General features: G+C 39.8%; 1 protein-coding gene across 1 annotated transcript in view; it reads left to right on the top strand.

Annotated features, from left to right (window-relative positions):
* RGS22 (regulator of G protein signaling 22) overlaps positions 1-10,413 on the top strand; it is a 67,195-nt gene extending 56,782 nt beyond the window's left edge. Inside the window, exons 24-27 of the mRNA XM_084510482.1 lie at positions 1,699-1,806; positions 3,586-3,688; positions 4,254-4,364; positions 6,473-10,413. Coding sequence (XP_084366608.1) covers positions 1,699-1,806; positions 3,586-3,688; positions 4,254-4,364; positions 6,473-6,492 — 342 coding nt within the window. The 3' untranslated portion in view covers positions 6,493-10,413. The remainder of the gene's footprint in view (positions 1-1,698; positions 1,807-3,585; positions 3,689-4,253; positions 4,365-6,472) is intronic.
* Positions 10,414-17,160: the final 6,747 nt, after the last annotated feature.

Genomic DNA, 17,160 nt, shown 5'->3' with positions numbered 1-17,160 from the left:
CAGAGACCTCTTCCAAGCTTTGTGTCTGAAAGGCAGGAATAAATAGGTATGGTGTGAAGTAAGCTGGAATATTCAACACCATGTGATTGCTTCTGTATATAGCTGAAATCATTGTTTTAAAAGATATTGCCTTGGGAGAGCATGCTTTTCTTGTCCCTTTTCACGCATTTGTCCTTAGTGTGGCACAGCTATATGGGCTCTTCTTTGCCCTTCTGTGGATTTGTTCCTCTGGTAACTGCACGTGCCACATACTTTTAAAAATATCATTAGTCACTTTTTGCAGGCTGCCTCGATGCTATTATTTGTAATGTATTGCCTACACAATTGCCCTTTACCCCCAAAACAGATTTTGAAATGTTAGATTTCAAGTGTACAAAATAATACTTCCACTGTAAATCTGTCATTGCTCTTTCCGTGCCCTTTAACAGAGAAAGGTTAAAAACATATATATTAATTTTACTTTTCCATGTTTCCCACCATCTCTTTTTAAGCTTCTAAGCAGTAAGCTTATTTGTTGGTAAGTGGTGTACCATCAGGAGATATGACATTGCCATAACCTGGCTAATTTATTATGAGAAAACATCATTAAAGGACTCAATTCACCGTTCTCATTTAGAAACACAGCAAACATAAATGATGGTATTAATATACTATCCTACACACCCTATTTCTGTATTGGTTTTGGCCTCCTTGCTCCAACAATTGCATGTCCCACAGATGGTAGTGAGTCTGCTTGTGGAGAGAATATAAACACCATGCTGCCCGGGCAGTTCTATGCCCTAAAATCACCATTACAGAGGATGGGTCCATTGGTCAGTGGGAATGGTAAGGAAGGGAAAGGCTCCATGGGAGCAATGAAGTAGGATATTCTGGTCCTTTTCTAGATCTTTCAGGGGGTTTCTGAGCAACTTTGGGAAACATTTGACCTCTTTTTTTTTTTTTTCTTTTGTTTTTTCTCACTTTCTCATTTGCATGCAGGAGAGTTATATCACTTGCCTCATTGGGATTTTGTGGGTTAATTATGTGAGGTTAAATGTGAACACTGATTAATGTCCATAACGAGTTTTGGGATCATCAGGCAGAATGTGCAAAGATGCAGCCTTAATAAAACACTAAAACAACATGAAAATGACAAACACTTAATCACTAGAGCAGTTTACCAAGGGTTACAATGCCTTGTCCTTCATTGTAAATGTTTTAAACAAGATTGCCCATTTTCCTAGCATGTATGCTGTAGTTCATTCACAGCTTCTGGACCAGGCTGGAATTAATCATGGGAAGTCCTTCGTTCTACATTTATACCCAAGGCTCAATTAGGGTACCACAATGGCCTCTCTGTCCTTAAAATAAGTTCTCTTGCAGGTGTTCTCTCTCACTTAGTGATAGCTCACTCTTGAAGCAGTTATTAAATCTAAAATGAAGATAGTCAGTAGGTGTGTAGGGGTCAGGAAATTTTGATTAAGACAAAGAAAAGTATTAAAAAAGCAGTACCTCCTGATATCTTTTAGTATGCCCAAAGTGATGAATTATAAAACTGGGCATTACAAAACTCTGTCCACAATATGTCCATCATATAAAACGACACTGCTTACAACACTGTCATGTTTCCAATGACAATTTTTGCTTCCTCAGATTTGCTTTTTACATTAGCTCAGCAGCTCCTGTTTAGAGCTAATTATGAGTTCTTATTATTGTCAGGGTAAAGAAGTGGATGCAAACCTCATCAATCTGCCAAGTAGTGCTCTGGGACGAGATACTGGCACGGGGAGAAGACCAACATCATTTTCAGATGGATATGAGTGGCAGGTGAATAATAAACATTTTGCTGCAGATATCATCATTCAAGAGAGATAAAATGATCTTGGCAGAATGGGAAGGTGGGGTTTGGTCTTGAATACTACTTACATGTGGTTCTTCAGTAACTGTTCATTCCTGTACCATAGCTTTGCTGTTAGAAGGTTAACTTTTCAATCCTTCTTTCCTTTCTCCCATCCTTCCTTGCTTCCAGGTTTAGGTTCTGAGTAGTATTAATGCCTAAAAACACATTACGATCTTTAGGTTTGGAGATGTAAAAATTATCTGTATTTAAATATAAGTTGAAGGAAAGGAAGTTCAAATCTGGAATAAGAAATCATTCACTACTTGGGAAATTCATATCTTGAAAAAAAAATGGTTTAGGCTTGAGTCCTGTTCTGCTCACTCATCAAAAACTGAAGCTGAACTCATTTTGGAAATCTAGTTACTTGGACAGAAATTCAGACAGAAAATAGCCATCTAGTACTTCTTGGAAACAACTCACGTGATGCACCAAATCTGTAGTGAAAAGGTGGCAGTTATTTTACTGGAGAAAATGGAATAATAGACACACCACCTTGGGCATACGAAGTGATTGCTCATAGCTGCCCTGACACTGACATAATATAATGGGAAATCTGTGCAACCACATAATCACAGCTATGTCATGTGATAGAGGAGTAACTTGCACTCTGGCCACTGCTTAAATTCCACAGAGCTCCTGTGGCATTACATTAGTGAGAGCAGAATATAGAAATAAGTCTGAAATATTCTCAAAATCTGAAGCCACACTACCGGCTGTATGAAGCTCACAGTCTTAGCCCTTAAATAAGCCTTTTAACCTTCACTCATACCTGTTCCAAGCAAAAACAAAACCAATCATCCAACCAAAACAAACAATCAAACAAACAAAAAAGCATAACCTGAGATGGGTGAGCCAGGATATCAATATTACATTCCTAAGCCCTCAAGAAGAGGCCAGGTAATTGCAGAAGGCTCAGTAACTTTTTTTTTGTTGTTGTTCTTTTTTTTTTTTCTTTTTTTTTTTTTTTTTTTCCCTCCAAGCCCCTTTCTTTTATGGGAAGGTGCTTGAAGTTCTTAACAAGTACACAAAATGACAGATGGGTCTCAAACTTCTGATGTTGTAAGAAAAAAAAAAAAAAGCCAAATAACCACACAGTTCCCATTTCCCTTCTGATTTGAGAGAGTGACCTGAAGCTTACAAGGAAACTGAACTGTGGTTCTTGCAATGTAAAAAGGCAGCATTTGTTCCTTAGAAAAGGAAAGAATGACCATCTCTGGATGTCCTGCTTCTACTGGTAGCAGCATTCTGCTGGAGTGAGCCAGCAGAAAGAACTGTGAGGCTAATGAGACTTTCTATGATTTGAGATATGGCACATAAAAGGATGTGTCAGGGAGATAAAATGAAGTCCTCAAAAGGACTAAATGTTGCAGCTTTGGAAGGGGAAAGATCTGTTGTGTTTAGTTTTTGTAGAAGACATGAGAGAATAGGACTCAGAACTAGGGATAGAGAATAAATGAAGATAAACATTGTATCTGTCAGAGTTGCTTACATTACATCTCATGGTGTTTTGCGATTTGCTCATTTGTAGCAATGTATTATTTTTCACGTGATTCTAGTATTGTCATGAAAAAAGTTCTCTTTTCAGTAACGGAGATTATTCAATAACTGGGATATAATATAAACAAATTCTTAATCTCATGGTCGAAACGGACCATGGACAACCAGTGGTGTGGTCAGGAGGCTGATTTTTTTAATGATTCTTGCAGGCTTCCTGGTCTTATTCCAAGTACATAGAAGCCTTGGAGCAGGAGAGAGTACTCCTTAAAACGCAAGAAGATGTGGAGAAAAATTCATCATCATTCTTTACAGGTTGTTATCCAAGTTCTGTAGTTTATGAGGACAAGCTTAGCTAAAATTCTCTCAGCATAAGGGCTTTGTTCGCTCTTCTTTGGAGTTGCATACATAAACATCTGCCTCTCTTATGCTGTCTGCAGGAGGGTTGCTTTCTGCACCACACTGATGAATGATAAGTTTTCTACAAAAGGGAAAGTGAAAGTTGCAAGGTACTACTTTACTGTACAGGCTCTGTTGCAGAGGTGAATATTGGCCATTCATTCTGCACAGTGACACAGCAATACTGTTTGAGTCACACACAGATTTCACTTTCATGGCTTCTTATGCTTCAGTGACTTATATACAACCCAAGAGATTAAACTTTTTTATTTTCACCAGTTTGTCAGTATGCAGCATGCTTTCAGGACTTGTACGAGGCATTACCTCGTGCTTCTGTGAATGTCCTCTTACCATCTTCCTCAAAGATATTATGACCTCTTTGTTCCTTAAATAGCTCCACTTACCAGTAGGGCTAGCAACAGCACTATGTAATACTAAACCATTCAGCTTCACATCATTTAAATGTTCTTTTTAAATACAGGTACCTCATCTACATCCTTCATGAAGGCTAGAAACTCTGAAAAACCCACCATTTCTCCAAAGAGGAGCGTGACTTTGCAGAAACGCTCAGATCCTCCCAAAGAAACAGAAAGTGAGTACCAGACTGCCAACAAGTGTGCTTTGAAATTTGGATTCTTAAAAGCTAGTTTTCCTGCTGTCAGTGCTGATGCTCATTAGGAGTGAGCTGTCCCATTCCAAATCACGTTTAACTGAAGCTGTACAGCCTCAACATGAAGGCAAGATTATTTTTTACTCCAACCACGGTAAGTGGACCTAATGTTGGCCAGATGGAATTTTGTTGCAAAATGGCAGTCTCTGAAATGTGGTTATCTGGGCTTTCCAGTTAAAATATTTTAAATAAGAGCATGAGATGACTGGAGTAAACTCAGACCCCATGGAGTCTGGCAAAGACCTGACACAGATCTAGCAATAGATCATCCCTGCCGAAGCAGATTAAACATTAGAATGGGAGAAAGAAATAGGACAGCAAAGAGATCTGTTAAAAACAGAAAAACAGATTTTGCTTCAAAGCTTGGATTTTTAGATGAAAGAATCCCCTGGAGAGTTTTTTAAGCCTTTGCTGAAATTAGATAGACTTAAAAAATAATAGAACTTGGATTATTGCTCCCCTTTCTTCTCTGTTTCTCCTTCATCTTCTATTTCTGTACTTCAGCACTTCTATTTTAGGCAAATAGGTGTCCAGCCCTCCCTCATCCTCCTAAACTTGCCAATGCCTGAATACACTCTTTCTGTGGCAGCGTTTTTTGTATGTGGCTTCAGGAAGAAAACCACAGCATTCCTCATTCTGTTCTTTCCTCATGTTCTCTTTCTGCCCTCTCATCACCTCTAGCTGCAGGTGAAATTCATTCGGTTGTGTTGGACCTTATGGCTCTCTGCAGATATTACAATACTTCATGCATTTATGCCTTTTTGCACTGCAGTTCTGCTTCACGTGCAATTATGTCAGCATGGGGAGTTCTTGTGCTGGGTCTTTGGTTCTTCTCTGTAGCTGAGAAACCTCCAGCTGGGCCCAGTGCTCGAAGGGGCCCTACAAGGTCACCACAGTCTTTTCTGCAGACCAGCCCAGCAGTTCCTGGCCCACCTTGATTTTCTAAACCTGAAAAAGGCATTCCTGACAGGCACCAGGCTGTGGAACAGGCTAACAAAATGAGAAATGAGAGGTCTTGAGAGGTTTGATAGGTCTCTCCCACTCGTTTCAGCTACAACCCATTCTCCAAGCCCACTGGAAGTTTGCCTGCCCTGCCTTTTCCCAACAGCTCATGTTCCTGCTGTCCCTGGGTGGTTTCCTCTTTTTCCCTCATGACTCTCTGGTGGCTCTCCTTACTCACATAGTGATCTGCTCACTCTGCTGATGGGGCAAAACAGCTGTGAAAGACCACTGCTGCTTTTGATGGGACAGCGTCTCTCTGCTTTGTTACAGAGCCTTATGCCTTGGGTATAAATGGCAAAGTTTTGGTAGTGGTGGGCTGCAGGGGTGGCCTCTGAGGAGAGAGCAGGGGCTCTGCTGATTCCACCAAGGTCGGAGGAGGAGGAGAAGAAGAGAAAGAGGAGGTGTTCCGTGGCAGAGCAGATACTCCCTGCAGCCCAAGTAGAATCACACTGGAGCAGAGGGAAAGAGTGAGAAGGATGAAGTGGCAGAGAGAAACTGCTATGTACAGACTGCAGCCTCCCCCCTTGCACTGCCCAGTGCCTCACCAAAGAGGCTGTGTGTGACCCACAGTGATAACAAGTAGGGGAGGAGAGGTGCTTGGAGTGAACTTGAGCCAGGGAAAGGAGGAGGAAAAGCGTTTTCCCTAAGCGTATCCACATTTCTTTCTCCCTTTTTGTTTGTTTTTGTTTCCCACTACCAAAATCAGTAATTATTTATTCTAAATGGCAGCAAATTAAGTTAATTTTCCCACTTCCAGTCTGTTTTGCCTGCAACAGTAATTGATAACTAATCTCCCTATCATAATTTTCATGCACAAGCTTTCTCTCTCCTGCTCTTCCCGTTTTCTCCCCTCATCCTGCTGGGGGCAGAGTGAGCAGCTGTGGGTGGGAGATGTGCTAGGCAGGACGAACCCATCACACCTTGTTTCTCAGGTGTTCTCTTACACTTTTTGATGCACTTTTTGAAGACTTGTTCTGATTATTTCAACTGGCTGCCACACAGCAATGACATTCTGATACCTTTTGCAGGCAGATTAAAATCTCCCTGAGGAAGGAAATGCAGAGACATTCACCACAGGTGGGCAGGAGACACAGAACTAATGTGCGTGCAAGGTTTGTACTCAATTTCCAGAGCAAAGACAACGACTTTGACCATAATTAAGAACCATGAGGCATTAGTCAAGGGTAGAAAAGAAACATCTTCCAATATATTCCCTATCAACATGATTGTGAAACTGCCTCTTGTGTCATTTATTAGTTTAACAGTACGCCTTGGAGGCACAGCTTAGAGCAAGATTCCACTGAAGTATGCACAATACAAACAATGACGTAGTCTTGGTCCTAATGATCTTATAACCAAGCCTAGTTCTTCAGCACCTAATCTGATGAAAAAGTAAAACACTGCGTTAACTGATAGCTCTGAAGCAGAGTGTCTCAGCATGCTATGGTCTCAGTACTGCAATTCACACAGCTTCTGGTCATCAAGAATAACCCTATGAAGTGTCTGAACTATTCTAAAAACAAACCCTATTGTGATTTGTTCCCAGTCCAGTCTGATTCCTGGTCCAAAGTACACCTTCTGCCTCATTTCTCAGTTTTGATCCACATGAAAGACTCAACATATATCAGGACACCGATCTGATTGATAACTTTTGCAAAACATCATTCTTCCTGAGGTGTAATTCACTGGAAGGCTGCAGGAATTCATAGCTGTTGGGTAGGTCTCCCTTCTTTCTTACTTCCTTTAAAAACATGAGTTGAGTCTTAAAACTAAGTTGTAAAAAGAGCTGGAACAGAGTTGATAGCGGGGAGTGAAGGAAGGGCAGGGGCAGAATTAGCTGCTGGGCAGGGGACAGGATGATGATAGACCTCTCCACATTTTCCAGACCACTTTAAACACCAGTCCCCAGCCACAGCATTGTTGGCTCCATTCTCTACATGTGTGTAACGCATGTAAGAGAAAGGCAGATCAGGGAGCTCCAGCTTGCTGAGTTCCTGACGACTTATTCCTGAGCTAGGGGTAGGATTGTCTTCTGCTCCCCCTCCCAACCTCCGAGACAAGAAGAAGGAGCTACGCAGCCCTCCGTGAGTTATCAGAAGTCAAGGACCTTCACGTGGAGCTCCTAGATCACCTGGCTAAGGACAATTCATGAGTGTTTTCCTCTTCAGTGTGGAGTGACAGCTAAAGACAACTGACAGTCTTTTTTTTTTTTTTTTCACTCTCCAAACACAACGACCCAGAATCGTATGGGATTTCCATCAGAAGTTCCTTTAGAGAGCCTGGCAGGGAAGGAACACATGTACGTTTATGGCTATAGCTCTTCTGCTGTAGAACCCTACAGAAAGAACACGGGAGATCCAGGAGATCACTGTTTTGCTTCCTACTTTCCCTACAATTCAGATACAGTGTGCTTCATGCTTATCTCTGTTCCTTCTGTGTCTGGGTTGTTTAATCTCAAGGTATTACCCGAGAAGGACATCTTGAGTAGAAGCCACAAGGGAGTAAAACGAAGTTCCTGTTCCTTTTTTTTGTGTTATCCCGAATTTCACAGATGCACTGAACTGTAATGCTCAGTACATCTGAGGAGGGCGGAACGCAGCATCTTGCAGTGAGCAGAGCACATGTGGTGCCGTGTGGCCTACCACTCATTAATGTGCAAGGCAAAGAATCGTCATGAAATGCCACAAATGCAGCGCTGTGTGTCAGTCTGAAAAACATACAAAAGGCCACATTATACTGCCAGGATCACTCCAGTGCATGCAACCAAATGCTGGAGCACAGCACTCAGTTTCTGTTTTGTTGTACTCTTGCCTTCGTGGCATTTCGAGACAGAAAAATAACACGTAGACAATGCTTATCTTCTGCTGGTAGCTTTTACTTGAACCATACTTGGATTACTTATAAAATGAAAAAAGATTGTCCAGCTATTTGTCACAGATGATGTATTTTCTTGCATGTTTCAGCCTTACAAAAGTGTTTGTGAAATTTTACCAGCCCTCCTCCTGCTGAAACTGCTGCCCCGGACACTTACTGTGATTAACACCGCACACATCTATCACTTAAAGACAAACAAAACCAAAAAACACACCATATACTTCTCGTACTTCCATGAGTGGGTAAAATTCTGCAAACTGGGTCTATTCACTTGAAGTTTTGCAAACAAATGATAGCCCTCAGCCCAGTCTGCAGTTCTGTCTCCATGTTAATACATGAAATATACATATATGTTGTGTGTGTGTGCATTTATAGGACATTTCTCTGGGCTAAATGATCACTGTGTCACTTCAGAAACGTACAGCACTACTGCGTTTTTGTCTTGTTCTTGAGATACGTTTTGTCAGGTTGCTGAGCCACCACCAAAGTGAGCCCAGCAGTTTGAAAGGACTAGAAAAGTTTCAGTCAAGAACTCTAGCACCTCTCCCTTTAGATAAATAAAATTTTATTCCTTCTTTAGCTTAAATATGTATACTTTGGGAGTTTCAGAATTCTATAGCACGGTAGTAGAACTACAGTTCTGTGAGGAACAGACAATAAAAAAGCTGTATTTTTAGAAACCTGGAAATGTAGTTTTTTTTTTCTGGATGGATCTGTGCTTTGGTGGAGCTCAAAATACAGAATCTAATAAAATACAGAGTCTAATCAGACTTTTGTTGTTTACTACCAAGTAATACAACATATTGGAACTATTTTGAAATTTTTTAAACCATCATTTGGATTCATAAATATTTAGACTTAGATGCTATTACTGTGCATTTCACTTTTCTCTCATCAGACTTGGCATTTTTATTAAAATATTTTACGACCTTTGCATGCCAGATGCAGCCTAGCTTAAAGGACGCAGTCCCGAAATTGATCACTCAGATACTCCCGATAGCAACACAAGCTGTGACTACTCGCTTACGAGCCTCAGTGCAGTTTGCTTTGACTTCTTCCCGCTACCGCACGACACAAAGCATCAGACTATGGGATGAATTCCTGAAGTTATGTAGTGCTGGATTATGTTCTTAACATGCATTTTTAACATAACTTACAAGTGCGGTGGTAGTGGTGGTCACCAGGCCAGTTAAAAAGGAGTAAAATGCTTTCTTAGTTGTGTCTGCACAGTGCTGCTGTGCCATTCCTTCTGTACTCCTTCAAATCTTTTTTTTTTTTTTTTTTAGTGACTGATTTTTTTATTTTTTTAATGACTAATAATGGGAATGGTCTTAAGACAGTGAGCTGTAGATTTATTTATTGCTTTCAAGGTGTGGAAATCTAGACTTAATCATCAGGCACTGAGATAAGCACTGAAGAGAGATGCTTTGCAGGCAGCAGCAGCTCAGATTTGCCAGACCCAGCTTCTACTGTTGTTTCTCTTATTAAATAGCACAGGGTAGCCCAGGGCAGGTTGTTTCTGCCACAGTTTCTACATCCTTTACATGAGAAGGATCACTGTGAATCACTTTGCAAACATCTTTGATTTCAAATGAACAAGCAAACAAAAAGCAGCATGCATTAGTGAAGACTACAGATGAAGCATCGGTGAATCAGGTAATTTTATATACGTGGGACCCTCGGTTTCCTGCTGAACATTTCTGGAGCACTGAAAAATGACAGGTGTCCCGTCATTGCTCCGTCTGTGCTTTTAGCCTCATGCAGCATTGCAGACCTGGGGAAATCTTCTATCTTCTGCCACTTGTACGTTTGTGAAATGGCAGCCTCAATCCTGCCAAACACTTGTCAAAACTACTGACTTGAGCTTATTTAAAAAAATATATATTTATTAGTGTGTGTTAGCCTGTGTGTGTGTGTAAAAACAATTGAAAATGAACCAGGCACTTCAAAGTTCTGTTCCAAACTCAGGAAAGACAAACCTTATGTAATTTATGTTTCTAATGTTAAATCTCATCACTGTGTAGCAGCCAATGCCAATGCAGTTGCAGTAATCCAGCTTGAATTTGACCCATTTAAACTGTCCCATTGCATTCAATGATTTTTTTTTTTTTTTTTTTTTTTTTTTTTTGTCTCTGCTTTTTTATAGAAATGCATTTAGTCAGTCACTGCGAATCACAGCTAAGATGGGGTTAATTTTTTTTATGTTTTTTTTAAGCTTATGGAACGTTGGTTTTAATACATTCAGTAGTTGCTGTAAAAATGTAGGGAAAGACAGGTTTCAACAAAAATTTTAGATCTGGATCTGTACTCACAGTTCAAGCCTACCTCTAATGGCCTGATTTGGAGCTTTCCCAGGATTTCGGAGAGTTATAATTCACATCTGTGTTTCTAACTCCTTCATGCATGATTGTTTGAATGTGCACTTTTGGAACAGGTCCACGTCTAATAGGCTAAATTGTAGTTCCCAAATCAGAAGCCACATGGTATTGCTATATAGTTTTTTATTTTTCCTTTTATTATGTAGCCTTCAAACAAGGTTCTGTCAGGCCGGCACACTGCATTAATACAAAACACCGAAACCTACACTTTCTACCTACCTGCTAATGAACTCATACATTTTCATTTCTACCAGTGATTTAATAAAGCATTCACACAATGGCCACAATGGATACTTCTCTGCCAAGTAATAATTTCTCAGAGTGTTAGAGCAGATTGGAATTACGCAGGACCCATTAAGCTGACACGATACGTTACGGGTAGTCAAGGTATAGATTAGATTCTCTCATTTTTAGTATTCATTGAGCCAAACTAATTTATATCTCAAGCGCAGGCAGCATTTACTTGGATTTTCTCCACTGATTAAAAATATTCAAGTTTCATGGTAACATATGTGAAAGTGTTGACAACAACGTTGCTTATTCCACATGTTAATTATGTATTTGTTCAGAGTGTGCCGATGAACTATGTGCACTTCTCATGTTAACTTTTCATTTCATGTCAAAAGCAAATGTAGTAAGTGGATTTGTGCTTTTAATTTGAGAGACTTCTTTTTCCTCTTAAAACAATCTCGTACACGATTCCTCTGTACCACGTGCATTTGAAAATCTTTTGTTGGCAATAAGTTTAAGAAGAAAGTACTGCTCTCTTCTCAGAAAAGGACTTTTAAACAAAGCAAAGCAATTGTGCCATTAATGAGAAAGTTAAATGAAACAAATGACACGACAAGAAAAAAAACACAGCATCACACTCAAGGAATGCACAGGCACACAATAGCTTATGCAATATTCCCCATCTGTCAAAGCCAGTAAATACAGAGATTTCATTGGAAATATTCATTAAAATAGTCTGCGGTGGCTGTGGCTCAGTAAAGGCGATCAACCAGCTTTTAGCATTCTTAGTAGTTTTCACCTGTAGGCAAGCAAATGAATTCCATCCCAGCTGGAGACCCAACTGAGCAGTATTGGTTTTGGAAGCCCCAACCCCTGATTGGTTTGAATAGCACTCATTCCTGAAAAAGGTATTTTGGGAATCAAACCTGTATCTCTAGAGTAATTTACATCTTTACAGTTTTGTATATGTATAGGTGTGTATATGTGTCTAAATTCTATACTTCATCGGTTTGAGTGTGTTTGTATGTATAAATATACACTATATGCATATATGCATAAAATCAACTTGCTCAGTAAACTATTTGACTGTTACAATGACATAGGATTTAATCTCGATGTACATCACCATGTTCCTAATACAATTTTCCAATGAGTTGCTTCCGTATAATTTTTTTTGAGAATGAATGTCTTTTGTTTCATTAAAATGATTCATTCTGTACTCGCATTTCAGGGGACGAAGCCCGTATGCTTTCTTTGTTGAGGAATATGGCTCTTCCCAGAGGTATGCGTGGCTGCTGGGAAGAGCAAATAAGTACACTTTTCGGGAGTTCATTTTGCTCTAGAAAGCATATACAAGAAAAAATTAACTTTCCCTCTGTTTTTTGTCCTAAATGAGAAAGTAACTAGCAGCACATGTTGGGCCACTCACTAAAGACTACAATAAATGATTTAGTATTTTCAAGCTAATGAACCCAATACTTGATCTAAAAATGTCGAGTGTATATGATTGTGTTCATCTTTCAGTTAAGACCTTCCAGTTCAAAGATCATCCTAACTCCTGGCTGCTCATTCTCTTAAGTTGTGTCTCCAGAGGTGCTCAGCACCTGGCAGTAGTAGGTCTTCAGGAAGCTATCCAAAGGACTGAAACAGATTTTTTTTTTCCCCTCTGAAAAAAAACAACAAACACAACACTAAACAGGGAAATAGCACTGCCTTGTCATGCAGCTCCACAACCAAGAATATTAAAAAACAAGGCAAAACACAATCAAAACACAGAAATACATAGACTCAGTTGGGCTTGCCAAGGCAACGTAGTACTAATCATAGATTGTATGCTGAGACACTAGCTAAGCATTGGAATAAACTGCCCAGAGAGGTTTTGGTATCCTTATTGTCATCAGAGGGGTTCTAAAAACAGATAAGGTATGTACATCTGCCAGGAACAACTAAGTATTTTCAGACCTATACTGGGGCAGGGGAGCGAGTAGATGAACTCTTGAGGGACTTATTTTCTCCGAATCCGTACTCAGGTTGTTCTGAACGCAAAATCTTAGCCTCTGCTAAGGAATATTACGACAGTCAAGGGCCGTGACACTTCATTTGCTCTGCACCCGAAACTCCCACTGAAGCCAATTATTCAATCTAATTTAACAAAGACCACAGCTTCTCTGGCTGTGCAATTGTTGGTAACCATCAACAAACTGATTCATCTACAATTGGGCCAAATGTTACAAAATCTGTTTCTGAGTTCTTGTTTGTACCCCCTTCATAAGATTACACCAAAATTAAAGCATGCAGTACTTGAACTAACTTCAAAGGCTGAGCTTGCACTTCTAGCTAGTTCAGCCTTTTTATTGGTTCATGTTTTCCATTTGGCTTCAACATCCTGTTCTTTACTGATGCCCTTCTAGAGTTTCATTTACAAATATTACGTCCCTGGTTAGTGAGCCATGCTAATTAATACTGTGGTGGAGGCTATGGATTATAGTAATCTTATGCCTCCTGCTTGGAAAAATGCTGCAATTTTTCCACCCATTTACATGTAATGCCGTATTGAACATGGCCAAATTTGTCTTAGGAAAATGTATCCCGAACTCATTTAATCATAATATATTTAACTAAGGTTGTTTATGCTGTTATCTATTGCCAGTTTTGCTAATCATGAAGCTCAAAAATTTAAATGCAGTAGAAACCTGAGACCTACAATATCCTAATTAGATTATTTCAAACAAAACAGTAAAGTTGAAACAGGCTGGTTTCAGTATACATATTTTTAAAAGCTTATGCCAATAACAAGTTTGTTAAAAAAACACCAACAGATGATTCGACCACTTTCTGGAAGCCTCACACTTCCCACTGTGCCTTACCTCTCAAACCTGGGACCACAACCTGACCTGGATGTAGCTCCACCAGGGATTTTTTAGCCAAAGATTCCCTGACTACTAGCACTTCAATAACTGTCAAAGTTATGCCTGTAAAAAAAATAAAAAATAAAAAATAAAAAATAAAAAATAAAAAAGATCTGTTTTATATACAGTACCAATCAATATCAACTAAAAGTTATGAAACCTTTACACAACATAGCAATCCTAAGTTGATAGGTTCTTCCAACACCAGAATAAACAAAAGCAATGTCATTTTTTAAGAAGAGGAGGTATCTTTTATTAGACCAGGTGACGTAAGTGGAAACAACGGACAAGCTTGCAGGCTCCCAGTTTGTTCATCAGGTCATAAATAGGTCAACTAATACATCATCTCTGGGTACTTGTTATTTTATTTTTGATTTTAATCGCATTCATAAGCTCTCTTTTCATAAATGGACAGAATTTGGTTGACATGACTCCCGTGCGATGATGTAAGGCACACCACAAGGCACACAACAAACCTGCAAGAGATGTTCCCCCAAAAAACCAGACTGTCATTGCAGACCCTGAAAGGAAAATCTGCCCACATCCTGTAACACTTACCATGTCATCACCTCGACATGAATTAAAACACTGAAACGAGAGGTTTGTAAGCCTATGAGAAAAACGCTTAAACACTTGCTATAGAAAATGACTGCAAAAGTGCCACTTTAAGCATGCTCTTGACCATTTTTTTTGGACAGAATGAGCAAAATTTCAGGACTCAGTCCCTAAACTGAGCAGGTTTCTGTGCTCTCCATACTACACCCTGTGGGAGCTTGGTCCTCTCCTGGCACACAGAGCCACAAGCTGCCTAGGGTAAGCGTGCTGAATGCAACCAAGGCAGAAAGGCAATGGTAGCACCTCGTGGAGAGCACAGCTCTGCTATTTGAAGGAAGCTTTCCCACCTCACATGCACTGCTTTATGCCTGCAGATAAGTTGGTCTGTAGTTTTCTGTCAGAAAACAAAATGATAGCTGGATGGCCAGCAGCAGCTGACAACTTTCTGCTTTCCTGGAAGTCAGATGATCACTGGTTGGGTCTAGGAAAAATAAAAGCCAGCAAAAGGTCTGGTCTAAGCCCTGGTAAGGTATGAAGAACACTGCTTGTTTAAAAAGCTTTGGACTTCTGAAATGTATCCATGCATCTTCTGCTCAGACTTACTGTAAAGCATTTGTAATCAAGGAGGAAAGTACTGGCAAATGTACTAAGTGCTTGCGTGTATGGACTCACCGGGATTTCTGGGCAGGCCACGCAAACACTGTCTTCAATATGATAAAGTTTCCATATGGTGGATGATGTCTGGAGCTAGAGAATTTTGCCTCCTGTGAAACAAACCCATGTTCCAGCACATCAGCCAAACTGTGCTTTGAGAAGGAGCGTGACAGCCTAAGCTTGGCCTTTCTGTGCTGTGGGCCTTGCTTTCATTTTCAAAAGGAGGAACTCTGTCCCCATGCTGCTCTTACCCAGGACGCTTTCTGGAGCTGAACCCAGGCTCCGGATGCTCATGGCCTCTTTCTGATGGGCTGCCACTTGCTGAGGTGGGACCGTAGAGGCTGCAATGATTGCATGTCACGACTTTATGCGTTCACTGATTGAAATTAAGATTGGAGTACTTGTCTGTATGGGTGGCTTAACTCCACAGGCTCCTGTCTGGAAAAACAAGGATGAGGAATGAAAAAAAACTTACTCAGAGTAAGGCATCTCTCAGCAAATACCGAGCAGTGGAGGAACAGCACGAAAACATTGTTTTTGATGACTTTGTTTCCATTGCAGACAAACTACATAATGTTTAAAACCCCAAAGGAAAACAGAATCCTGGCGTCATTTAAAGGGATTTGAGCAAGGAACAGGGACTGGAAGAAGGTGTCTCTCTGGGCGTGGTTTTTTTGTTTGTTTGTTTGTTTGTTTTTGTATTTTTCTTTTTCCTAAGAAATCAGATTATAATGTAGAACGTTTTTGGCAAGTTGGACTTGTCTAAGCTAAACTTTTAGGTAAGAACATGTGCACGGAGTACTACTCGTTTTAAAACTCCAGTTAATCTTAGCAAAAAAAAAGCAATGTGCTTGTTTCAGATAGGCCCTCTGAACCCGGAGGACTTCTGAGTAATAACAATTAATACAGAACCATACGCCAATTAAAACAGTAAATAAAAATCACATGAATATTAATGTCCAAGCTGTGGAACCTGGTGTGTCTTCTAGCTTTCGTGCCTGAATGCAGACATTAGCCATGCCTTGACTGCTGGTTGGGAACTGGAAAACAGCTGAGTCTCTGTTCAACAATGTAACTCTTGATGGTACCAAGCACAGAATCCTTCATGTAATTATATCACCATTTGAAATGTAGAAATTTACCAAAATCTGTCTCCTTACAAGTTGAACAAAGCTTAAGAAATTACTTGAGATTTTTTTTTCTATCTTCAGAAGCATGCATAATATCAACAAAGGCTTGTGAAATCCTTGTCTGCTCCATTTATTCTGATTTGAACTTTTGCTTTTTTTTCTCCTTTGTTTATAATGCCCTTTTGGAAGCCTGAAAATACTATTTTCCCTACTAATTTTGATTTTTTCCATTTAGGAATAATTGATTCACCCTTAATTTTTGTATAGCTGCCATTCCAATTTTGTTAAATAACTTCTTGTGCCACAGTATCTTTGTTCCACACCACTATTGACTGATGACAATGCAGCTGTAGCAGAGGAGTATTTGACTTGTTAATTTCTGGCACAGAAATGGGAGGAGGAGCACAAATGTATTCATTTTCATATGTGGCACATAGCTACCAGCTAGCATTGTTCCTTTTTTTTAAAAAAAAAAAAAAATATTTTTTCTTTTGTGATAAAGAAGTAGATATTATAATAAACTATTTAGGAATGCAGCTGGCTCAGGGGATTGCTGATGTCCCATGTGATCTTTTTTTCCAGTGGAGTTTTGGTTCTAATTTGATCCAGATTATGAGTATCTAAAGACTCTTTGTGGCATATGCAAAATCACTTGACTGTCACAGCCCTGTTCCGAGTCGGCTCCAGTCCACACCACAGAAAGTACAATCCCAAGTATCACAGCTGGCACTCTTTGTGGAAAAGACAAGGATTCACTGCCTAATTCTTCTCTCGCTAAACTCGGAGGTAAACTTTATTTAAAAGTTCAATGCAGCATGAGCAAGAAATGATATCACATTAATGCCTGCTTTCCTTAAAAAATGATCCCTTTCAAGGACACCATGAAGAAGCATCACTTGTTGCTGATGCTCCAGTAATATGGAGAGTAAAGAAGACTGTGGACTATTTTGGAAACTGTGGCATCTTTTGATCAAACAGTCCTGAT

The sequence above is a fragment of the Aythya ferina genome (genome assembly GCF_964211825.1).
Source record: "Aythya ferina genome assembly, chromosome: 2".
Classification (NCBI taxonomy): Eukaryota; Metazoa; Chordata; class Aves; order Anseriformes; family Anatidae; genus Aythya; species Aythya ferina.
This window is presented reverse-complemented; position numbering and strand designations above follow the sequence as displayed.